This window comes from Cynocephalus volans, chromosome 17 (assembly GCF_027409185.1).
Source record: "Cynocephalus volans isolate mCynVol1 chromosome 17, mCynVol1.pri, whole genome shotgun sequence".
In the NCBI taxonomy this organism is placed as follows: Eukaryota; Metazoa; Chordata; class Mammalia; order Dermoptera; family Cynocephalidae; genus Cynocephalus; species Cynocephalus volans.
Window position 1 is genome coordinate 20,471,435 of NC_084476.1, and position 25,985 is coordinate 20,497,419.

A 25,985-nucleotide genomic window follows, 5' to 3' on the forward strand; every position below is an offset into this window, starting at 1 on the left:
CTTCAGTGCGGCCCCAGCCTCCGGGATCCTGGCTGCATCCACAGCAGCCCTGGCGCTGTGTTCCCTGTTTCAAGACTCGCTTTTGCAGCTAAGAATCAGTTCTTTTCCTGCTCCACACTTCAAAGCTGTTGCCTGTAAATGAGGCAGCCTCTCTTGCCGGGGGCAAAGTGGCGTTGAGCCCCCACGACCGGCCAGCAGCAGCAGTCCTCCCTTAAGAGATGGCCAGAGGAAGGTCCACAAGTTTCCCGGCTGCCTGAGGCCCAGTGGCCACCTTTTCCACCTCAGCTAGTCTGCGCCAGCCGCCGCAGCCGCCGCCATCTTGAAAACCTCCCTTCCAGACTTTCTAAATCATGGCTGTTTCTTCCTGGTTAATCTTCCAGCTTTTGAATTTGGGCTCTGCCTGAACCTGGAGGTGGGAATAAAAGGCAAAGTTATCAGATAGCAAGCAAAGCCTGGAGACCAGCAGCGAGATATAGGGGGCATGTTTGCACATCGGAATACCAAGCTTATATTGTTCAAGAAGAATGTGTAGGTGTGTGTGTTTGTATTGGGGAAGTAGGTGACAGAGGAAAGGGTAACAATGACTTACATGTGTTGAATTCCTACTAAGGGGCTATTAATCACGATTTTATATCATCTTCATAACGAGGCTGTGAAGTCCAGATTAGCACCTTCATCTTCCAAATGAGAAAACTCATTTGCTCAAGGTCACATGGCTGATAATAGGCAAAAACAGGATTCCATCCCAGGACTTTGTGACTCCAAAATCCATGTGCCCTACCTCTGCCCTATAACCACAAATGCCAAGTACTAAGAACTCACTATATGCCAGAAGGTATGCTGGACACTTCATGTACACAATTTCATTTAATCCCTAAAACAACCTTCTAAAATTGGTATCTTTATGCCTAGGAAACTGACATTCGGGGAAAGGGGTAATGTAAGATAGAAAATCTAAAAGCATAGAGCTGGCAAATGATATTCTCTCCTGCTTTCTCTTTCTTCTATCTTTCCTTGCTCCAATTCTCTCACCATTTACTTTTTTCTATCACTTAGCCACAGTGGGCACTCCAAACAGAGTGTTCTCTCTGAGAGGCATTCCTTTTCTCCCTGCAACAATTAGAAGCACTTAGTCAGGAAGGGTGAAAAAAGTGGCAGACAGATCAGCATGATTTAAGCGTGTGTAATGCCAGCCAGCTGGCTCCAGACTCTTGTTTCCTAGCAACGCTGTGTCTGTGGGTCAGAGTGCAGGCTCTGAGACAGGCTTTACAGATTGACTTGACCATTGGTCCATTGGGTCAGAGCTCACCATGGTGTCTTCATCTGATGTGCCAGTGCTAGATCCCAGGCTTTTCTCATTATGGTCCTTTGTCTTTAGGGCCCTTTTCTTTATTCCCTCTCATTCGAGGGATGCCCAGGAGATAGAAAGCTCTTTTTGGAGATCTTGGCTCAAGAAACCCCTGGGGTCTAGAGCCCCAGAATCATTGAAATTTACAACTGGAAAGATCCTTAATTTAATAATCTATTGATATAGATGGGATAAATGGAGGCCTAGGGAGAAGAAACAATTTGCTCGAAGAGAACCATAGATTAGTAACAGGATTAGGACTTGAACAAGATTAGCACTCTCTCTGTTTGCTCTCCCATCCAAGAAAGTGTGTTGAGAGGCAATTTAAGAGACCATGTGTCCAGAGGTATCTCTTTTTTGTTTTTAACAGGTTTATTGAGGTATATAGCTTCTATACCACACAATTGAAGGTTTATTTTTTATTTTTTTTTCAAAAAGATGACCGGTAAGGGGATCTTAACCTTTGACTTGGTGTTGTCAGCACCACACTCTCCCAAGTGAGCTAACCAGCCATCCCTATATAGGGATCTGAACCCATGGCCTTGGTGTTATCAGCACCACACTCTCCCAAGTGAGCCATGGGCTGGCCCTGGAAGGTTTATTTTTGAGCTTTCTCTTCTAATGGTGACTGTGCACCAAGACAAAGTTTGGGTTGTGTCCAGAAGGGAACACAACTTTCAATTATTTTATAGTTGAGAAGAGTCTCTAAGGAAAAGCAAATCAAAGGGAACCACTCCTTTCACCTTTCAACCATACCCCATTTTCATTGCAGCTATACTTGGTGATTCAGGGAGGCAGCTGGTGGGAAGAGCAGTAGGTGGCATAACCAGCTGGTGCTAATTGTTACCCAAAGTGTTTATAAATATAAACATATGAGGTAAGCTGACCCCCTGCCCTAGTTTTATTCAGTGATAATTTTAGTGCCAACTATGTTTCAGGTAGTGTGCTAAGTGTTGTGGATGCAGAAGTAAATTAAATGTTGCTGTGCCTTCATAGAGCTCATTCTAGTCTTGGAGATAGATAGGTAATGAGGAAAATCACAATGCAGTGTGTAAGTGTTAGAGCAGGAAACACAAAATGTGGTGTGCACATCTGACTCAAACAGTGGGGTGAATCAGAAAAGGCATTCAGGAAGACCTGAGGGAGGTAAGATTTAGGCTAACATAGGTGGGTATGGGGAGGGAAATTGTTTCAAGTAGGAAGAAAAGAATGTGCAAAAAAGTCCGTTAGGTGAGAAAAAAATGTGGATGGAGCAGAATGCTAGGGAGGGTTTGAAGCTGTGGTGAGACAAACCTAGGAAGATAGACAGGAACTAAGTCCCACTGGAGTGTGTAGACCATGCTAAGGAATTTGTTAAGATTTTGTTACGAACAATTGAAGGCCATTCGAAGGTTTTATGTATTATGATAGAATTTGCACTTTAGAATTTGACTCTGGCCAGTGTGGAATAGTAATTGACTGGGATGGGAGGAAGTGTATATGGGATGCTAGATTAGAGAAGGAATCACCAGATAGAAAACTGTAGCAGTGTTTCAAGCAGAAAAATAATAGCAGCTTAAAATTTAGTGGCCATGAGGATGATGACAAGAATAAAAAGATGTGAAAAATATTAAGTTGCTAGTATGATGAGAAGCTTATGATTGAATGGTAGAAGATAAGAGGAGAGAGGTGAGAAAAATTATTAGAGATGGTGCCACGCTTTTTGGCTTAAATGCCTAAGTGAATGCTGGTGTTTCTTAGGTGGAACAAAGGAAGAGCAACAGGTATGGTACAGCTGAATTCAGTTTTGAATTGAATTCAGGTTCCTAAGGGATATGCAATTGGCAATATAAAATGGACAATTGGATATATACCAGTCTGGTGATCAAAAGAAAGGTAAGACCTGAAAAATGCAGGTTTTGGGACCTAGTTGCACAGGTAATTGAAGTCATAGAGAAGACAGTATCTTCCTGGATAAAAATAAATTTCCCTCTTTGCAATTTGTTTTCTTAGGGAGCTACTTTCCCCTGCCACATCCGGTATTGTTTCTGACATTTTATTTCTAGAGGCTTTATTTCATTCGGAGAAGCTGCCCATGCTGTTCATTGTGGGCCAGATTTTACTTGCAGGAAATGGAATAGGGCATTGAAGAAGGGTCCTAGTACATATTAAGTAGGCTGTAGTTCATATTTCCGTTTCATTGAGGAGAAAAAACAGGCATGTGTGACCATACTCACCAGAGCAGAAAGGAAGAATACATACTTTCGGGCTTTGGCTTGGTCATTAGCACCTTTCCTTTAGCTAACAATTAGCCTTCTATAGAAGGTCCAGGGTAAAGTGCCCATTTGCATGTGACCTTTCTTTCAGTTTATTAATTGTGCAAGTTTTATTCTCCTAGACCCACCTGAGCCTTGGATCAGGTGAAGAAATATGCATGTCCAATCCCCTCTCCATCCCTTGAGCCATTATATTTTTCATGTAATTTTCTAACACTTTTACAGAATCATTAAATGTTATAAACAAATTTCAGATCCTAAGGCCTGAGGGATTTAGAGATTTATTATTTTTTTAAGTTTAAATATTACATTTCATTTCACAAAGCACATGGCTTTATTCGTGTGGTTGCTCAGAAATTAATGAAAATTTTACTTATCATAATATGAAGTTATTTTCAATACTTAATTCTAAACATTTGTTGTTACTCTGAAGTAGTAGATGGACTCTCACCAAGTGTTTGGTTCAGATGATGAGACTGATGATGGCACACGCACACCAACAGGGTATAAAAATAATGTATCGTTCACGCAGTGAAGCTTTCTGGGGAGAGCAGAGGGGCTCCCAAGCAAGTCCAAAATGGCTTGAGAGAGTAGAGAAAGGAGACTAGTTTGGCTTTTACATTGTGGTTGGGGGGAGAGGGAGGTTGGGGTCTGTTCCCATGTGCTACCTGGGGCTTGCATGCTTTGAACTTGCCTCTGACCTCAAAGGTAGGAGCACCTAGGCTTTCTTATCAGCTTTCCCAGATGTGAGGCTGAAAGGGAAGGGGGAGTAGTGGGCCTTGAAAGCTGTCAGCTGTCAAATATCAAAAATGGGGTCCAGAATCTTTATTACAATTCACCTCTGATAGTTGATTGATGGCTGAAATGTGCTATGTTTCATTTAATTGCACTCGAACTTGTTTAAGTAAGCCATCTTGGCTTTCTATGAGGCCTGCAGACTGAGGCTGGTAAAGGAAGTGAAAGTTCCCTTAAATGCTTTTAACAAGGGGCCGGCCCGTGGCTCACTCGGGAGAGTGTGGTGCTGATAACACCAAGGCCCCGGGTTCGGATCCCACATAGGGATGGCCGGTTAGCTCACTGGCTGAGCGTGGTGCTGACAACACCAAGCCAAGGGTTAAGATCCCCTTACCGGTCATCTTTAAAAAAAAAAAAAAATGCTTTTAACAAGAGCCTCACATTGTGTATTTTGAGAAGTAAATTTAGTGCATTGGTCAATATCGATAATGTCAGGAACACTGAAAGGAGTGTTCTTAGTGAGGCCTTTTTATTATAGATTTAGTATGTGTAGAGCTGAACTTGATTTAAATTTTTGGTATCTGTGAGGCAAGAGATTCACAGGGTTCTTTACCCCAAAGAGGCAACCTTGGATACGGAACTGTTTTTGCTACCATTGGCTGGAGATGAGAAGATCAGTGGCAATGGTCCAAGAGTCTACGGAACTGTTCAGATGGGGCTGATTGTTGGCCAGGGCATCCATTGCTAAAAGGACTACATGAAGTTTGGCCAGTCACGTTAACTTTTGTTTCTGTCCCATTATCGGGGATGTCCCAGTTAAGGGCTAAAAATCAGCAGCTTTCCAGCAAGCTTCATCACATATGATGGTGGTGATACCATCTATAAAGTGTACAAACTCAATTTGCTATTCATTCAGTTGACCCCCAAGGAGCTTTCTAGATGTCCAAGGAGTTTAGAAGAAGGGATGACTTTCACCACCATCATGGTGTCTGGCAAGGGACTGAGGATAGAGGGGGTCACCCCAGCCTACAGATGGGAGATACGAAGTTTGGCTCTATGCTGTAGCAAGGAGGCCTTAGTAGCTATGTTGAGTTTTCAGGATGCTGCTTCTATGACCCAAGGCATATTGTGCAGCTGGGTATGGCTGGTCACAGGCCCTGAGCAAACAGCCTGTTTCCAGGAGATCCCAGTATGCTGCCAGCAATTACACTCTAATGGTATATAGTGTGGGGTTGAGGAGGCAGTTTCTTGCACCAGATGTCTACAGGCAATTTATGGTAATCAAGTGTCGTCCAGAGACTTCAGGAAACAGAGGTTTCTAAAGCCTGTAAAGTGAAGGACCCTCTTGGAGGGATTAATTGGAGTGCCTGTTGTATTGCAGTTCTTGAACCTTTTGTTGTACTGGGTCCCAATCAAGGTGGGCTGATTTGTGAGTAAACAGTATAAATGGACTTAAGTAGAATTTGTAAGTGAGGTCTATGTTGTCTCCAGAGATAAAAAAGGCCAAAAAGATATTGGGCTTATTTTAATATTGTGACTGTTTCTTGACAGTGTCAGGGCAGAATGGCTTTCAGGAATTTAACTAAGGTGGCAGGATCTTGTACTATGTGTGGGACAATGGTCCAGCCCTTTTGGCGAGCTCTTTTGTGTCTGTCCTCATTAAGTATGTAAAATGAATATACTTGGAAGAGGAAGTGATCAGTGTGATCTCATAACTGTGCTCCTGGAGAAAGTTGGATGTGGTTAAAATCTTATCTGCCAAGTCTGTGTCAAGTCATGACTGTTGAGATACCCCATGGGTAGCTGAATAAAGGAGTATTGTGTCCATTTGAAGATGAAGGTAAGCTGTGGCTAAGAGGCTGTTAAAATAGGCACTGTACATAACTTTTATTAATTATTTACTTTTTTTTTTACATTCTAAGATGTTGCAGAGCAGTGGGAGGGAGATGGGGGAGAGGGATGGAGATGTGGGTGGGGAGCAGGGCTGGCCCATGGCCAGCTCCTTCGTTGGCCTGGTTGCGGAGGGCCAGAGGGCATGGCTGAGGCCTCCGCTCCCTGACTATGGCTTGGAAACGTGGGGGGTTTCCAGTGGCAGCTCGGTTGTCTCTAGGCTGGATGGGGATGTTGGGGGGACACTGCTGAGGCCTTTGGCTCCCCCACCCCAGTTTTCGGGGACTCACCAGTCTGGATGCAGATGTCAGGGGTGTGTGGCTGAGGCTTATTAGGCAAATCTATGACTGGAAAGTATTTACTAGTTGTTGACTGGATAGAGTTAGTAATTTTAATAGTATTTGGTATGAGAGCCTTAATGGGTAAAACCTCAGCATTAAGATTGCAGTAATCCACTATGAGGTGTCATTCACTCTTTCTAGGTTTAACAGGCTAAATTGGGCTATTAAATGGGGAAGCAATGGGGATAATCACTCTTCTCTAAATAGGTCTGGTTTATGTGTTTCAAATCTTGAAGGCCCTGTTTTAATTTAAGCTGGGCCATATCCACTATTTTAACCAATTGGGGAGGAGAAGTTGATTGTAAGTACCAAAGACTTAATTCAGTTTTATTACTCACTGGGTCAGTGTCCATGCCCCCTCTGGGATATTTTAGGGTAATGGGTTCTAAGGCTATGGGGAATTTTGGCAAGGCAGTAGTTCTTATGATTACGATGAGGCATGCTATTTGTCTTCCTTACACGTCCTGAAATGTCCTCAATAACTCCCCTAAGATTATAGGGGTACCTTGTTTAAATATAGGCAAATTCTCAGGTTTAATTTTAATTTAAGCTTCAGTATTAATTAAGGCCATAGAAGTCTAACAATTGGTGCATATCAGTAGATGTTAAAAGTTAGTTTAGAACCAAGGCTGTACAGGTACAAAAGCCGATTAGCAAGCTTTTATCTTGTTTTGTTGCTGTGTACATTTTTAGTAAATTTTGGATTTACAATTCAGTCAAATTGTGGACCTTTGTTTCAGTTTTTTGTTTGTTTCCTCCCGCTGTATCCTTTTTTTTTTCTTTTGGTGGTTACTGTACATAGTTCGGTGGTGATGGTGGTAGAGCTCTCTCTATAATGCTCATATTTATGTTTCTTCCTCCAGAGAGTCACGGATCCATATTAAAGATTGGGGTCCCTTTTATGTCAATAGCTGCTTCATGTGTTTAAGGACCTTGGACTAAATTGGGTTTGAGTGAACCCTTTGGCTATGACGTGGGGGTGCCATGGATGCTTTTCCATATAACCCTGAGGATCAGGATCTTTTTTTGACCACGGTGACATAGGCAGTAGCAGCAGCACAGGCATTTTGTAAAGTTCTAGTGAGTCATCTACTTTTAGGAGTGTGGACCATAGCATTCTACATGGTCTTCCTCCACGTGAGTGACCACCAATGGGCCCGCATATTGCACAGGATATCAGTATTTCCCTTGAGTGTCTATAGAATGTGAGCAATGCCTGATTAAGACAACCAAAAGTCACAGCATAAGTTATTCCCCTGAGTCACAGCTTATGCTGGAATCTAGACACACAATTCAATCTTCTGTATTTCTGTATCTTCTGTAATCTGAGAAATACAGATCAATCCGGACCAAGACACATGACCTAGGGACACTTTACGATTGTCTTCAAATGCCAACTATCAAAACTTCCAACTTAGCTGAGTAAATCTATAACAGAGCCTTAGTAGGGATCAGCAAATGCAGTACAAAGCAGCACAGCTCAATGCAGAAGCTCGCCAGCAGATAGTGACTCAACTATATGCTAGTCAGCAACATACCCAGTTAGCAAACCAAAGCAAAAGAAGAAAGCCCTCCGGTGGTGGCAATGATCCCCTAGAGCCCTTGCTAATTGCATCAACTGCTATAGTCATCCCACAATGGAGAGGAGGAAACCTCCACCCAAAACTTGGTTCAGATTTTGAGACTGATGATGTTACACTTGCAACAAATAGGTATGAAAAAGTTTATTACTTACATAATTAGGCCTTCTGGGGGAGAACAGTATGGGCTCCCAAGCAGGTCCAGAAATAGCTTGAGCAGGGAAAAGGGACCAGCTCGGCTTTTTCTAATGGGTCGGAGGTAGTGCTGGAGTGAGGACTCCCATGCATGGGCAAGGGCTTATGTGGTTTGAACTACACACTGGCACCAAAGGTGGAAGAACTTCAGCTTTTTAAATGTCATATCTAGATACAGGGCAGAAGAGGGAATCATGGGTTTTGAAAACAGTCAACTAAACATCAAAACCCGAGTCAGACTCTATTACAAACTTATATCAAGATTACAAGACTCCTTTGGCTTAGGCTGTTGAGGGGGAAGCAATTTGATATTACTTCAGGATTTTTTAAAGGCAGGAAATGTACTTCTGAAACAGTGCCAATCAGTGGTTCCCAATAAGAAGATATATTGGAATATTGAAGAAGGGATGCATTTTCAAGCTATACCTTTGCCCTCCACCTTGGCTCCCATCAGGACTCTAAGGATATTCTAATCTGTACCCTACTACCTCCATAAGAATAAAGCCTCACTGAGCCATGGCACTAATAGGAGTAAGTGATACAGCCTAGGGTAGGAAAAAGAGAACCACTTGAATTATTGCTTATAGAAGTGCCATGGACAAATGGACCACTGTAGACCTTTGAATTTTTTTAATGTCCCCTCACTCTGGCATGGTTTTAACTTCTGGGGGCACCAACTTTTCACTGCTCTCTTTAATGTTGTTCCTTTGTTCATGACATGCTACCTTCAAGGCTCTTCAGCAACCAAATCCCTCAACTAGAAATAATCTTTGCTCAAATACTTAGTATTCCATTTATATCCTGTACCATTTATCTTATTATTCAGTATATTTGTATTATTTATTTACATAGCTTATCTCTGTAGCCAGACCACAAGCTACCTGATGGCAAGATTCATGATTGATTTACCTTTGCACTCATTACTCATATGAGTATTGTTAATAATAATAAACAGTAGATGTCTTATACATATTTAACAAGGAGTGAAGGAATAAGTAAATGGAACCTCAGATCTTAATATTCTGTGAAAATATGCAATGCCATTATAGTTACAATCAGGTAAACTGAGTAAATCACTGTAAGAAAATCCTTATTTTTATCTGTATAGGGAAAAGCAGGCATTTGACTTACATACACTCACACAAACTTCATGTTTTCAATCAGGATTTCAGTGTGTAGCTAAATAATTTTTCTTTAGGGGGTGGGGGATAGACTTTTTCTTGCCAATTTCATATTCTCATATCAAAAAAATTAAGGTAACTTTCAGATGCATTTAGTTTACTATAACTTCACAAATGCCTGGTAATCTAAGTGTTTTACATCCATCATCTCTTCACAATAGCACGGTAAAGTACGAAACAGAATTATTATATTACTAATGAGGAAACTGAGGCTGAGAGACTAAATGACATAATGGTCATAGAGCTAATAACTGAGGGGAAGCTGAACTAAGTCAGGGCTCCCTGCTAACAAAGCCCAAGTTTTATCTGCCATGTTATATTAACTACACTTAAGAGGGGAGATTTGAGGTTTGTTTTTATTTTTTTAATTATTTGAGTTAATGAATATTGACCTGGAAGAAAAAGCCTTTTAAGTTAGCCATCTACAGGAATAGCTAAACATGTATGTTTCGAAGTTAGGTTTTTAAAAAATTTCTATCTATACACTTTTTAAAAATCTTAAGTCCATTTACCTCTCAAAAAGAGTCAAGATGCCACCTAAATTACTTTAATCAAATAATTAGACTTTAGGTTTTATGTGCAGCTTTCCTAGCAGGATACGTTGCTGTGAATGAGTTTTGCCTCTGCCCCTACAGCAATCCTAATCTTCCTCCAATAGGCTTTTTAATTAAGAGGCCAAGCAGTGATGTGCTGTTGCATCACCAATACAGGTCTGAAATCTCCCCCAGTATTTACTTGAAGAATGTGTATCACCTCACCACGATAGGAAAGAAGCACTTGACCCTCCAATGGAAGTCATATTTTCTTAATTAGGTATTTTTACATATACTATCCCATTAATATCTTTTAACTTTCACAACAGCCGCTTAAAACTTAAATAAACCGTTATTTCCTTTTACCAGAGGAGGAAACAGTAGCTCAGCAGAGTGACAATGGCTAAAAAGTGACACAAGATCACAATAGTTGGGGTAGAGAAGCAAGTGGACCAAGGTGGGGCTGATTCCAAAGTGCAGGTTTTTTCCTACTCCTTTAATATAAATACAATGAAATTATTAAAAAGACTATGCAAAAACACTGGGGAAAACTCAACCACAATTCCAGTTGCTTAACAGATTAATTAAAATCATAGAGCTAGAAAGGATTTTAGTAATCTAGTCCAACATTCTTATTTTGTAGATAGGGAAGCTGACGCTCAGAGGCATGGTGATCACTTGAGATCACATAGCTAGTTAAGAGGTAAAGCAACGATTCAGACATAGGACTGACTCCAAGTCCAGTGATTTTCCCAGTAGACTGCATTGCCATTTCCAGAGCTGCCTTACTAACTTTAGACTCAGCCACGCACCATGAATATTAATGATATTGACAAGATAAAGCCATAGGTCTGGAGTCTAAGTGTATATTTTGCTAAACAGCCTCACCAGTGCCCTGCTTGTGAAATTCATCCAGGCACCTGCTGTTTCATATCTGTAATTTGTTTTGAGATCCCTTGAGGGGCTGCACATCCTGAGTGCAAATCAGTATCCTAGTCAGGTCAGAGTAGAGACCTGAATCTCATACTAGGCTCTGCCTTCCATTTCCTCCTACAGAACTGGATAACACTTCACTTTTAACAGGCCATTAATTAGTCCAAGCTTAAAAGTACAACTACTTAAGCATACTTGCCTTACCCACAGGAACATTGTGAAACTCAAGCCAAATTTATCCTACTGATTGAAATAATGGCAGTGCCCCTCTGCAGATTACTGCAAACTGGAATGTACACTGGGATTGACCCTCACAATCATTCAGACCCTGCCTATACCTAGCATTTGGGAAAGTCCAGGGTAATAGAACACTAGATTTCAAATACTTCACATAGAAAAGACTATGGAATAATTTATGAATAACATTTATCAAGTCTTTCTTTCCTAAAGACCTGGCATAGTGCCTGGCCCACAGTAGGTGCTCAATAAATTTTGAATGAATCACTGCTCCAAAACCTTAAATTCTATATAATTACTCAGAATGATAAAGGAAAATGGGCTTAACCAACTTGCAAATCAGTTGTTTGCCACTAATTTTTTAAACACCTTTTAAAAGAGCTTGTCTGAGAATTCCTTTTTACCCAATGTAAGGAGGCTGCACTGGGAACACTCAGCTTACTGGAGTCACTCTCAAGTCAGGTAAAGAACTGAACCAATTAAATAACTGAGGACATACTCTATATTAGGCAGCATGTTATATACTGGTAGCTAGTAATTAGCCCCAGTAAAGCTCAGAAATGCGGACAAATAATTGCAACACAGTGATTTATACAATAGAAACACGAAACATGTAGAGATAGTATTTGTACACTTGTGGCTAGGGGGATGAAATGCCTGAGAAAGGTTTTGGTTGCCAAATAGAACCTGTAAAGCAAGAAGGTAGGCAAGAAGGCAGGCATTATTTGGTGTGGTTGGACTGCATCACACTACCAGGCATTCTTTTGAGCAACTCAATAAAAGCAGTTAATAGCAGCCATCATTTGAGTATTCCAGGAACTGGATGAAGTATTTTCACATCTGTTATCTCATACCCTTTCCTGAAGGCAGGGATCATTTTTGTCATTTTCCAGAAGAGGAAAGAGTTAAGTGACTTGTCCAAGGCCACATGAACAATAAAACGGAACTGGGAGATTAGCAATGCTATACAGTTCAGTGGTTTTCAGAAAGAATTCTGTAGCTTCACAAGTTTTGCAATGGTAGCACAGGAAGTGAGAAGAGAAAGTAGGCGGTTCTCCAGCCCCACAAACCAGCTTCAATCAGAGCAGCTGCTCTTTGATATATTTTATATGATAAAATTGCACATAAGACTTTATCTGGATAAGGGTACTGCTGCTTTAAAGAAAAAAAATGCTATAATTGAGCAAATTATTTTCTTGGGGTCATATTCTCCAATTTAGTCAACATGGCAGATAATTAAAAATTATACTAAGCAGAGCCTAAAATATTCACATCAAAGGAGGAAAAGAAACAAAAACGTTCAGACCACACTTGGCTTCTACTAAGTTAGCACACAGATTCCTGCTTTACTTGAGGACCAAGAAATGAGTATGGTTTAGAGATGGGGATAGATCTAAATGCTGAATGCCAATCAGTGATAGCACTTCCTTTCAAAAGCATCAGCATCTGGAAGATTCCTGGCCTCGTTTACGTCAAGCCAGCCCACAATATTATGCTAATTTCTCTGCTGTGAACTGTGTACCAAAAGCTGCTGTTATTGCCTCAGCAAGTCCCCCACTGACAGCAAAGACAGATCTCCTGCTGCCGGGTGCCACCACAGATAAAGTGGCTCTAATAACTAGTGGAGTCACTTGTGATGCACTTTTAATTGGATCAATTTCCTTTGAATTACACAATCTTTGAAAATCGGACGCAATTTCATAATCAGAACATGGGGCGTTCTCCAGGTGAAAAGCACAAGACAAACTAGTTCAACTTCACTTTAATTACCTCTTTACCTATCCTTTGGCAGCTATCACAACAGAAGCAAAAAAGGAAAAACAAAAACAAAAAAAAACCATTGCCACTGAAAAAACAATGTTGAGTGGCTTAGCGAATTTTGTTTCTGTGAAGGCAGGGGAATAGCTCTTCGGCTCACCATCACCCCTTATACCTAGAACAAGATACATTGCTTAATAAACACCACAGCCTGAAGAACCTTGTCACAAATTGTCACCCACTTCTGTTCTTCTTAAAAGCATAAGGCTATTTTCCTTTTTTGAACTGTGATTACAAGGATAAAACATATGGCACAGGCTCAGTTTAGAACAGGGTGTTGGTGACTCTAAACCTCGGGGGCTGATTCTGTACACATGTATGTGGGAGTGAGATTTGGATTATCTTTATATGATGGTGCTTTGGGCTCAAATTTTGATCTGGGTAGATCTCTGTTCTCTCAAGAATGCAGTGTCAGATAAGGAAGCAAAACTGCATGGTACAAGTCATGCCTCTCTCCACCTCCCAAATTCCATATTTAATTAAAAGACATGAACACCAGTGATGAAGAAACAGTTATCAATTATTTAATGCTTGAGAGAGAAACAGAAATCAATCCTGAAACCAAATAGTATGCACTCACTTTAAGAAAATGCAGAATAACAACCCAACAGTCTTGTTTTTTTTAGTGATGAAAATGAGATGTGTCCACCTTATCACTTTGTTCACTCTGGCCTGTGTTGTACAATTCCTCACACAACTCTTAGCACAGATCAGTGGAGAGAAGTAGTATGAAAAGTGAGCCGAGAAACTATCCAAGTTTGCTGACTATATTAGCATTTGTTCGCTTAGTCCCATCTTCCTGTGCTTTGGCATAATTCCAATCCATATGCTCCTTTAAAAGGGAAGCAATTTCCTGGCTGACATCTTCAACACTGATTAACTAGGGTCAATCCAATTCTCTGTCACATATGCAATGAGAAACCATTCCAAGATGGCACAAATTCCCAGCTGAGAGGTACTGCTTCCCAAAGGGACCGGGTATCTCCTTTGGTGGCACTAAATGAATGCGCCTTCATACTGGTAAAGGTGATCAGACCTGAGATGTTATGCTACAGGGATATGATGTCTGAAATGTCACTGAAAGGAGGAGATCCCACTGGAGCATGTGCAGTGAATGCAACCAGAGTTGAAGAGAAAGTGTCACAGATGAAGCACATTATAATAGGAAGGAAACAATGGACTAGGGATATCAAAGCCAAAAGGGAGAAAATTAACAAGGATTCAATACAAGGGCAAATTTCAAACACAGGAGCAAAAGGCTACAGTGGCTCTCTACTGAAGCCTTGGACATGCCTAATTTCTAATCAAACTTCAGCTAACACTGTCGTGTGTCCTATTTGGGGCAATGCATCTGTAAAAGCTCTAAATTTAGGCAGGCGAAAGGCAGAATAACAAATAAAAAACACCAAAAGACAGAGCTTCTAAAATTGTAGGACTACCCAGCTGGAATCAGGATGTAGGCCAAATCTACTCTATAGTACCAATAACCAATGGCTAAGGGAAGGGAAGTTGGCTGGGGAGCAGAAGAAACTGGTCTCATCCCTTAAGGAGTGGAGTATCTTCTCAGATGGTAGCTGTAAATCTTGATGCAATGATCCCAACAGTCCAAGACCAGCAGCTGCCCCTTAGGAGTGAGGGCAATGCCAACTGGACAGGTAAGCCCTTCTCGAATAAGGACACTATAGCCCCCACCCTTAGGAAAATGGAGAATTTCCTTGCGGCTACTATCAGCCACAATGAGATCACCACGAGCATCCACACACATGCCAGCAATGCAACGGAAATCCTCATTCTCCGAGAAGAAATGGCTAATCTGGCGACCCAGCTGCCCATCAGGACCCACAGAGCCAATGGAGAAACCGCCCTCCAGATGGTGCTCATTTTGCCGATTCTCCAGATTGAGGCCCAAGCCCTGGGTGAAGTAGACGGTGCCCTCAGCATCACAGGTGACAAACTTGGGACGCACAGCACTGCAGAGGCAACTGTATTTAACCACCCCTGCTCCTCGGTCAACAGTGAAACACCAAAGCTTCCCCCCTTCCACATCAGTTACCACAAACTGGCCAGATGGCAGGGCTGTGATGCCCCATGGTTTGCTTAGCTGGCTCCTGTGACAGGCCACGCAGTGGCCATCCAAGGTATATACTTTGAGGGAGTTGTCATAGCTATCAGTCACACCAATCAGCCCCTGGCAGTTCATGGCCACTGAGAGAGGAGTGAGATTGGGCAAATCAGCCCCAAGAAAGCTTAGCACAAAGCTATCAATGCCGCTGGGGCTACGGCGGATTTCCTTCAAAAAACCTTTGCGGGTAAAGACTTGTATACGGTAGTTGCCACGGTCAGCAACCAGCACCTCGCCTTGACTGGTCACGTAGAGGCTGACTGGAAGATTGAACATGCCTGGCGTGCTGCCTTTGGCCCCCATCTTCTTGAGGAAGAGGCACTGCTGGATATTGGTGGCTGCCTCAGGACCCCGCTGTTTGGCAGGAGAAGCCCTAGGGCTGGCAACCACTTCCTCGGGGCTCATGTCCATCTCTCTAAATGTAACAGAGGTAGAGGCAGCAGAGGCTGCATCCTCCATGGCCCAGGAATCTTCCATGTTAACTGTCCGGGGCTTCTTAACAGCCTGCCCAATTTGGAGGGGGCCAACATGGCCTACCTTCAGGAGCTCTACATCTTGCAGGGTGAGCTCCCGGGGCAAGCTGGCAGTGAGCTCTGGCTCCTCCTCATCAGCTGTCTCCTCCAGTAGTGCTACATCTGCCTGCTTGATCTTGGCCAGGAAGTAGTCACAGCGAGACACAGCCTGAACCTCTGCAATGTTAAGCAGATAACTCTGCTCCTCTACCACTTGACTATTGGACTTCTCAACTTCAGCCAAAGAGCCCGTGAAGAACTTCCGTGAGCGAGCCAGCTCATCCTGGACCCTGCGCTCCTCATGCCCGTACTCCTGGAGAACTGCTTTATACCTGGCCTGAAGGTCTTTAGAGACACCTTCCAAGGCTACCTTTCGCTGCTGCAGCTCTCCCATAAGCTCCCGCAGACGGGCCAACTTCTCTCCAAAGTCCCGACGCCGCTCCTCAGCTGCCTCTTTGACAGGGAGTGTACAGTGGCCCGGAGGCTGGTGGTCTGCGTCCCGGCAGGGCTCACACAACACCAAACCACAGCTCCTGCAGAACTGCCGGGGAAGCCGCCGACCACAGGACCGGCACATGAGCAGCCCCACAGCCTCACTGAGCCCAGCTGTATCAATGATCTTCAGCACTGTCAGGTTGTCTGTCAGCTGGGTCAGGCTGGTTATACGGGTAATCTTGCTGCAAAAGGGACAGCGGACACCATTGATACTACTGGCCAGTAGCTTCTCTAGGCACTGGCGGCAGATGGTATGGCCACAGTGCAGGAGCTTGGGCCGCAGTTGCTCTTCTGTGAAGGACTCCATGCAGATGGGGCATTCCAGAACTTCCCGGAGGGCATCCAGGTTCAGGTGAGAAGCTGCTGCTGTGGCCATTGCAATTCTGTTGAAGGGTCCTGCTAGCACAGTCCAGAACTGAATAGCTTAGTATTCATGCCCCAGATGGTCAAATTCCTGCTAAAGAGAAAAGGAAACCATTATTCATTTTCCACTGCCTCTATGAATTAATTCACTCAAGAAATATTTACAGAATAGTTATGACCACTCATTCAGTCTTTCACTTATTCAATAAATATTTTATTAAGGTCTACTGTGTGTTAGATGATAGTGACACACAGGGAAACAGACAAAGCATTGCACAGTGGGTGAGAATTCAGGTATTGGAGTCTCAGGCACTTAAGTCTCAGACCTTAAGGAAGTAACCTAAACTTCCTAAAGCTCAGTTTTCCCATCACGAACCTGTAACATAGAAATAATAATGGTATGCCCCTACATGGTTATCATAAAGGTTAAATAACATGATAAATATGATGCACTTAGTATACTTAGAATAAATGCTAGTGCTTATTTTCCCATTTTGTGAAGTTTACAACTCATAATTTACACTAGGAGAAAAGCAAAGAAAAAGTATGTACAGTAAAAGGAATAGGTATAATATGGAGGGCCACATGATATTCTGTGGTAGTGGATAGAATGGATTCTACCTAGAGGAATCGGGAAAGGCTTCTCAGAAGTGGTGCCACTCCTAAGATATGTCTTAAAAGAAATGTGGAAATGAGGGATAAAGGTATTTTAAGCAAAGAAAATGTAAGGAAAAGGGGTGGAGGCTTTTTTTAAAAAAATCATGTCATAAGAGTTCATTGTGTCATGTTTGGGGGCCTAGGAATCATGTAGAGAAACTGAATATTAAGGTGATTAGTTTTAGGTGATCTTCAAAACATTGAATCAGAAAATACATATTTTCTATTCATCTATACTCCTACCTACTCACCTATCCACCTATCTAAGTCTAGGTATCAGGTACTGTACTAAATACTAAGAGGTTTTCAGGATATATATCCTTCAATTCAGGTGCTCAAACTTTAGGAAAGGAAACAAGACATGTAGGTGAATAATAATCAAAATAGAAGGTAGTATCATAAATGAAAGTTTGATGGAGGTTGAGACAGATTCATTACAACTTAAAGAGAAGCAGCATTTTCAGAGGGGAGAAGACATTTGATATGAACCTGGAAGGATGCATAGGTATGGGGGAAAGGAATACCAGGCAGAGGGTACAGCCTTAACAAAGATTAGAAAACAATGGAAAGGACAATAAGTTTTGTTATTAGAAAGAGAACAGAGAACACTTAGCTTCTCTGTGTTTTATTTTCCTTATTTATAAAATGGGAATAACACTGCCTTTACAGGATTAATGTAAGGATTAAATGAGATAATATATGTAGTATATAGAATGCTAAGATTTGGCTCTGTACCAAAAAAAGTCTTAAATGATTTTTAGTTCTCTTTTTTCTTGTCCTTAGGTTAAAATCATGGGAGAATATAGGAGAAATAGAGTAACAGGCTTGGAAAGATAAACTGAGGAATGATTACATACAGTCTTCAGAGTCAAATGAGACTTTTGAACTTCATTTTGAAGGGCACGGTGAGGCAATGAATATTCTGGAGCAGGAAACTGATATGATCGAAAGTTGAATGGAGGTGGAGAAACAAATCAGAGAAATTAGTTTGGAAGCTACAGCAAAATAGCCTGGCAGAGGTAATGGGAGTCTGAACTAGCGAGCAGGTGGTGGAAATGGAAAGAAGATGCATTTCAGTATTCCAAAAGCATAATCAGTTAGATTTGGAAAGCTGAGTGGGTTATGGTGGGGTAGTGGTAAAGAGCTAAGATGACCAAAGAATCAAGCCCAGATGATTTAAAAAATAGTAGTGCCTTATCAAGACAGTTTACTTCTTGCTTGGAATACCCCATGCTTCACTCAGTACATATTATGAACACTCCTACCCTCCTCGATACACATATGCTCATGAAGCAGACCCAGGGAGACAGTGCTTTGCAGCCTTATGTCATTGTCAACTTATACCGAAATTAGAGTGAGTAACTCTAGCAAAGTGAGGCATATGGATAAATTCAGCCTTTCTTAAATGCAAATGCTACAGCTACACCTGTGCAGTCTCATGATATGTAGACATCAAGAAGAAGGTGGTGGAGGGTAAGTTAGCTTGGTTTTAAGTACAGTGCAGTTAGCTGAGGAAAGCTTTGCACACATCATCAACTCTTTCTCCAGGCATACAGAAGGGGATTCAATGTAGAGATATATATTACAAAAAATTTCCTCCATATTTAACTTTGGAATTCAATCTGACCAATATGCAGCAGCGGACATGCACAGTCTATGTAAAGTCAATCCTACCTTCCTGAAATCCCACTCCCCTTCTACTGCAAAGGAAAAAGTATGCATCTAGTGTCCATCATCTGCTAGATACCATGGCAGACATTTCATATGATTAATCTCATTTAATCCTCATAATCACACTATGAAGTAAGCAATATTTTTATTATTTTACTTTATAGATGAGGAAACTAGCCCAAGGTCACACAGCTCAAACAGGGTAGAACCTTGTAGTACAGACATCTTTACTTTGCTCAATCCAACATTACTTCAACCTACTTTTTTTTTTCCTGTTATATAACACTTATTAACAAGTGTTCTTTAGACCATGTTCTAGGAAATGCTGCCTTATAGTATATAATTTTCTCCACAAGAAAGGACAATAATATAGTTATGAGATTCAGCTACTACAGAGTGGGTTAGATTGATTTATTAGCTGAATGACCCACTCCCACACACCAGGCTTGCAACCCATTATGACTCAAATCCATGCCTCAAAATAAATTACCACATATCATGAGCCTATGAGGTCCCATGTGAATACATGAAATTGTGAATGCTGAATTCTTAAATGTCATGGGTCTGGGCAATAGTATAGAAATACTAATAGAAACCTCAACACAGGATCCATGCAAACCTTTTCAGTTTCAGTTTGAACAGTTTCAATTCTCTCTTCTATCATCTGGGACAACAGACTGAGGGCAACATTTGGTGTTTGGATCCAGAGCATGTTACCTTACAATGCACAGGGACATCTGTTCTTCCCAGAGCTGGCACTGCAGACCAGCTAATTAAACAAGTGTGCCAACTTGTTAAAATACCAGCAAATTCTTTCCCCACCTTACTAGAATATCATACCACCTCCTTCAATTAAAAAGCTTCCTGCCTCCCTGTCTAAGCCACAGTTTTTTTTTTTTTTATTTTTTTTTTTACTAAGCCACAGTTTTAAAAAATGAATTTACTATGCCCACAACCATACCCAAATTTTCTCGGCTGACTGTGGCTTCACCAGGCTCTCTGAGGATGTCAAGAATCCCTGCCCTGAAGCTGCCATGCTTTGCCAAGGCATAAGAAACATGAGTTCTCCCGTCACTAACGCATCAGGTAAGAAGATAGCTTCAGATCTGGAAAAAGCCAGAACCACTCCTCATTCTCACAATCCGAGAACATTGTTTTCAGAAGACCCTAGCCTGAAGTGAAGGTAAAATAGACATGCAGATACAGACTCTCTCTTCCAGAAGGGTGCCTTTGGTCATTATTTTCAGTACTGAAAATGGCTCAGATTGAATGTCTATTTGGCCTCAGAGGTCACAAAGACCTGTGTAAACTTTAAAAGACTACAAAGATTGGGCCGGCCCTGTGGCTCACTCGGGAGACTGCGGCGCTGGTAGCGCTGAGGCCACGGGCTTGGATCCTATATAAGGATGAGTGGTGCGCTCACTGGCTGAGCATGGTGCAGACCATACCATGCCGAGGGTTGCAATCCCCTTACCGGTCAAAAAATTTTTAAAAAATAATAAAAATAAAAGACTACACAGGTGAAAGGAATTGTCTTATCATCTCAAGTCTTTAAGTAAGCTGTCCATTTTATGCTAGCTATAAAATCTATGACTAACCAGAATGAACACCCAACATACTATTTATGGTCTAATGATGAATACTATACAGCCTATACTTCCACTCCAGATGCAAATCTAGCCCTTAAGCTGTTTCCACTCTGGCTGCTCTAAGACTGAGGAAAATTCTGTGATTATATCCCAGCCTGATCTAGCCTCTTCTGGCACCACTCGGCTTTCCCCAGTCCATAATATAAGTAACCAGGTTAGTAGAAAAAACAAAACAAAAGACATGAACCTTGAAGTCCACAGAACTGAGGTCAAATCTTAGTACTGTCATTTACAAGTTGCAAGACAGTAGGCAAGTTATTTAATCTCTCTAAACCTATTTTCTTAGGTTATAAAATGGTTACTGTGATGACTAGGATAAGCCTGTGACTGGTGGGTATGCAGTGAAAGGATGCTGTTTACATAATTTTAATAATAATCAGGAACAGTATAACCACAAGTACTAACAAAGCATTCAGTTTACAAACCAAATTTTGAAAGAAATTTTGAAGAACCTTTTCTTTCATGGCACGTAAAGGCACTTAAAGATTAATAAAAGGACTGGTCAGCTTTGGAGAAATCTGATTGAGAATGCTAGACATCCAGGATATAAACTCATGGACAAATGAGTTCACTTCTCTTGCCCAGAAAATAAGCCACTGTAGCTCCCTCTAGTAGAGAATAAATATGGAATGCTAAAATTAACAGTAATTTCAAAGAGTGATATAGATGAGGAAACAGAACAGGTGAGTGAAATGAGTCAGATCTAGGACTAAAAGGCAGGAGCTGGGAGTGGGCAGTATTATATAGATTAAGGAAGTGGTCTCAGAAATCAGGCTTTCTGGATTTGAATCCCAGCTCTACCACTAACTGTGCAGACTTGGGCAAGTACTTCTTTAGCTCTGTTTATCTATGAAAAGGGGTTTTAAAATAGTATCTTCCTCACAAAGTTACTACAAAGACTAAATGAGATTATGGGTGTAAAGCACTTAGTACAGTACCAAGCCAGGCACACAATTAACTGTGCAGTAAATAATGGCTTTTATTAATATTAGCAGTAGTAGTGGTGGTAGTAGCAGCAGCAGCAGTCTGAGGAGAAATGAATAGGTACTTTTCAACAGGGATACTGTACCCAAGGCATCAGATACATACATTTAAATAACAAAAATTTTGAGCCTTCCCGGAGATTGTTTTACCTGATGTCAGAATCAAAAGATTAGAGATGACCTAAAGTAACAAATCTTCACCCAATGCTTGAGTGCCCATCATTGGGTAGTTCTCTAGATATCTCTATTTTCTATACATGTATTAGAGCCCCTTGGGGGCTGAGGCCATGAGCAAAATTGGAGAACTTTAAGCAATTAATTAAACCCATCTTTACTGAGCACTTAACGCTGATCCTGTAAAAGGCATAGGAGATACAATTTTGAGCAAAAACAGACATGAACAGAGCTTTCACCTAAAAACTAGACAACATTAAAATACTACATTTCCTTTCACAAGACATAGGTCCAGCTTAGTATTGCCATGCTTCTGTGGTTTGGGTTTTTTGTACAGTGTATTACATTTTTCTTCATATCAGCTTTCTAAAACTGTATTTATTCCTCATGCTTAAAATGCATTTAACAGAATGCTAATCAAGTACATAAAAACTATCTCCAATTGTCAAAGTTCGCTTGACATCACTACCTGACATTCACCCAATCCTGTGTGTGGGAGAGGAGTCTGATGATGTTTCATTACACTAAAGGTATTTAAGGCACCTGCAGACAGCTAAGATAAACTCACCAAGTCAGGACTTATGGGGAAACACAGGCATGCCCTCAAAGTTGGGGCACATAAAATAACCCAGAAAGAAATATGTTTGTGAAAAAAGAAAACTTTAGTTACACTATGTCAAGGGTTAAATCAATAACACGGTTTGCTGGAAAAAATGCTTGCCTGTTGTCTCTGTCTTCCTCTAAAACTGCAGGACCTAGGAAGGTCCCCTTGCATCTTCCACAAACATCTGGGTAATACTTATGTTGACAATGTGACTCAAAGAATACAAAATAAGGGCAAAATCAACAGCCTTTTCTCAGGGGACCTTCAACTAATCTTGATCCACTTACCTCTCTTTCAGTTCCTTTCTCTGCAATTACATGTGTTAATTTAATCATGAGATTTTGATTAAAGGATTCAGAAGCAGGTCCTGGGAAAGGTACAAGAAGGATGGCAGACTGGCAGAGACTGCTTAGGGTTATCAAAATCTGGCGAAGCAACACTCAGTTCCCTTCCAGCATCACCTTCCTCTCACAATTGCTCTCTCTCTTAAAACAACTACTATTTATTGAGTGTCAGGCACCTTTTATACATTATTTCTTATTCTCATAATAACTATGTGAAGTATGTGTTATTCCTCTTTATAAGTAAGGCAACCAATGCTCAGAGAAAAGTAACCTGTCCGAGGTCTCAAAGCTGGTAAGTAGTAGAATGAGGATTCAAATCCCTATGTGTTAACTCCCAGTCATAAAACCACACTGACTCAAAAGTTGTGTTATAGTTCCCTAGCTGATTAGACTACCATTACCTCTCATTAAAGTCTGGCTGAGAGGTTGGTAAAGGCACCTAGGAGTGATTTTTAAATCCGATTATTCCACCAGAAAGACATAATGGAGGGAATGTTACAAAGGCAGCACATCAGAGAGCACGGACAATGATCCACTTCAAGTGCCTTGCAAACTTTTGGCCTCCAACTACTTTCCAGACATAGGGGCTCTTCAGTGTTGGCAAAGCCCTTCTAATCAAACTAGTGTAATGTAACTCAATTCCTATTACATATTTTCCTTAGAGGTGTGTGTGGATATTTCAGCTAAGTCTCTTAACCTCAGATCCAGTTCAGCTTTGTTTCTGAACTGGCTTCATCAATGCTGTAGCTAGTCCTGGAGCTCATAAGAACAATGCTACTATTCTGTCACAGGGGAAAGAAACCCAAAACACATCATTTAGAACAGTAGTTACTCTTTCAGAGTATGACTTCCTTCAGCCTCAGTCCCTGCTATGTGTTTTTTCAAGCCAACGGCCTCCATACTTCACCCATAGTCCCTTGCACCTCATCATGCCCGCCAACCTGAAGTTTCTTCCCTTATCTACCCACTGGTTCTCGGCTAAGAGCAAACCAAGAACAAAGTCCAGCTCTCCTCCGTACCTAATCAGAGAGATTTACCCTCTTTAGAGTTCAGTTTGATATTCAGTGATAGTTATGGACAAAACTCAATTCATTAGAAGGGAATGGGCTGAGAAAATAAGAAAATAAGTAGGTTCTAGCAAGAAAGCAGCAAGGAAAGAGAGAATATACAGAGTTACAGAAATCTAGATATGAGCTTAACTCTGCTATTCCCAGCTATGGAACCTTAGACAAGTGACTTCTTAAGCCTCGGTTTCTTCATGTGTAAAACTGGATATAATAGAGCCTACTTAGAAAGGCTGTTATGAAAACTGAGTAAGAAAGTAGATATAAAAACTAAAAATTACTAAATTTTGAGCACTTGCTATGCACCAGACACTAGGCACCCTGATTTTACTTCACTGAATCCTGACATTTATCCTATGACACAGGTCCTGTTATTAACCCCATTTTACAGATGAAGAGCCAAGGCACTATAGCTCATTCAAGACCACCAAGCCAGGAAGAGACAGAACCAGGATTTGAACCCAACATATCTGATTCTTGAGCAGGGTCCCTCAATTTGGCACTACTGAAATTTGGGGCCAGATAATTCTTTGTTGTGGAGGCTATCCCCTGCATTGTAAGATATTTAACAGCATCCCTGTTGTCTACCTAGAAGCCAGTAGTAGCTTCCTCCCCCACCTGTCTCCAAACACTGCCAAATGTCCCCTGGGGGACAAGACTGCCCGTGGTTCAAAACCACTGCTTTAGAGCCTGGCATGAGACTAAATGCTCAATATATACGAGTTCCCCTTATTTTTATCTCTTTCCCAGCCCAGACACCTCATTCACAGAGTCACTGCTTCTCTGAGCTGTAATGGACATTAAATATAGGATTAATTCAGGCTTGAGATAATGTTCAACTCATTGCCCTGGTGGTCGCATACAATCTGCTATCAGCATGGGGGTACAGGGAAAGAGTGCTTAGGCAGATGACCTTGAATAGTTTCCTGCTTCATCCGCTTTGACCAGTCTCTTCTCCCCCTTAGACTACCACTTTCAGCAGGCAGGGAGTCAGAGTGGAGTTAGTGGCAGTGTCACACCTGCCTCATGGTAAGGGATCTTTGGTTAATAGGTCAGAAGGATTCTACCCCTCACACACCAAAGGAGTGTGACTTTGTTCCTGAACTCTGCTAAACTTCATACACTCATATGTATAGTTTCATACATTACTTTTAGGTCCTTGGGTCCCCAGAACTCCCTCTGCTTCCCATGCAGACTACAGGAAAATTCCTTTAGCAGCTGAAGACACCAACCCACACACCTACTCAGAGACCTTTAATTCTATAGCCCAGTTACATCATCTCCACCTCACTATTCAGTCCTCTCCAAACCCTGTTGTTCCCATCCCTCTTACAATACAGAATTCCAATCTTTCAGGCTCTATATTGCAGTCCTCACCAGTTCTTCACTCTTGCCCCCAAACCCCTCTGACACAGATCCTTTAATCCAGTTTCTAAATCTCTGCCGCCTTCACCCCTGCATCCCAGTTCAACACCCCAATCCACGCCTCAGATGTCTGCCGTCTCTCAGTCTGAGCCCCCATCTCCCGCATTCCATCAGGTACTGTGCCGCCCTCAAACCCTACTCCCTCCTTTCTTACCCACTCCATGCCATGTGCTGCTTTCAAACCTTAGCCTGGTTCCTTCTTTTTGCTAACAAGATACTGCTTCCCAATGACTCCCCCAAGAATTCACCCCCTCAATCTTCCCCTGATCCCACTCCGGAAAATCCGTTCTCTTTAGTACTCAAGATCGTACGAGACCAAGTTCCCTCTGATCTCAGATCTTGCGCCACCCCCTCCCATGATTAGCGCCCCCAAATTCCTTAAAATCTCTTTAGATTCTGCACCCCAAATCTCAGAACTCCCCAATTCCTTCAGAATTTCTGAAATTCTGCACCCAGATGCCGCCAGGGCCCTCAGATTCCTTCCCACCTCCCAGACGCTGCACCCCGTCTCTCCGCGCCCCCACATTACCTCATACCTCCCGTGATGCTGCGACCGCGAATCTTCTCAGAGCCCCTCGCTGCCCTCCCCCAGCTGCATCTCCTCGGATCTCCTCAGGCCCACCGAATCCCTCCCGAGCCTGCCCCTCACAGCCCCACCCCCACCCCGGTCTTTCCCCTCAGATCCGGTCCCCGGACCCTGCCATTCGGGGGTGGGCCGGCCGCTGCACGCCAGCAAGGTCCCCCGCCCCGCTGCTCAGCCACCGCCCGCGACCCCGGCCACTCTTCCTTGTCCCAGACCCTCCTTCCCGCCCCCTACCTGACCGCCCGCGGCTCCAACGCGTCCACCGCCGCCAGCCCACCCTCCCGCTGCCTACT

At 42.2% G+C, this 25,985-nt stretch overlaps 2 protein-coding genes across 5 annotated transcripts in view; one reads left to right on the top strand and one right to left on the bottom strand.

Moving 5' to 3' along the window:
* Positions 1 to 25,985, top strand: part of ASTN2 (astrotactin 2) — a 902,747-nt gene that overhangs the window by 662,383 nt on the left and 214,379 nt on the right. The gene's annotated exons all lie outside the window — the stretch shown is intronic.
* Positions 12,993 to 25,982, bottom strand: TRIM32 (tripartite motif containing 32). 2 transcript variants are annotated; one of them, XM_063082091.1, is made up of 2 exons: positions 25,927 to 25,982; positions 12,993 to 16,632 (listed from the first exon to the last, which is right to left on the bottom strand). In XM_063082091.1, exon 2 carries the CDS (start codon positions 16,549 to 16,551, stop codon positions 14,590 to 14,592), a length of 1,962 nt encoding a protein of 653 aa, XP_062938161.1. In that variant the 5' UTR covers positions 16,552 to 16,632; positions 25,927 to 25,982; the 3' UTR covers positions 12,993 to 14,589. The 2 variants fall into 2 exon arrangements, with proteins under 2 accessions (XP_062938161.1, XP_062938162.1); XM_063082092.1 differs by having other exon boundaries at positions 12,993 to 16,629; positions 25,927 to 25,970.

What these genes read in the sequence shown, in the direction of transcription:
- TRIM32 (XM_063082091.1), bottom strand. Translation starts at nt 16,551, where the DNA reads ATGGCCACAGCAGCAGCTTCTCACCTGAACCTGGATGCCCTCCGGGAA.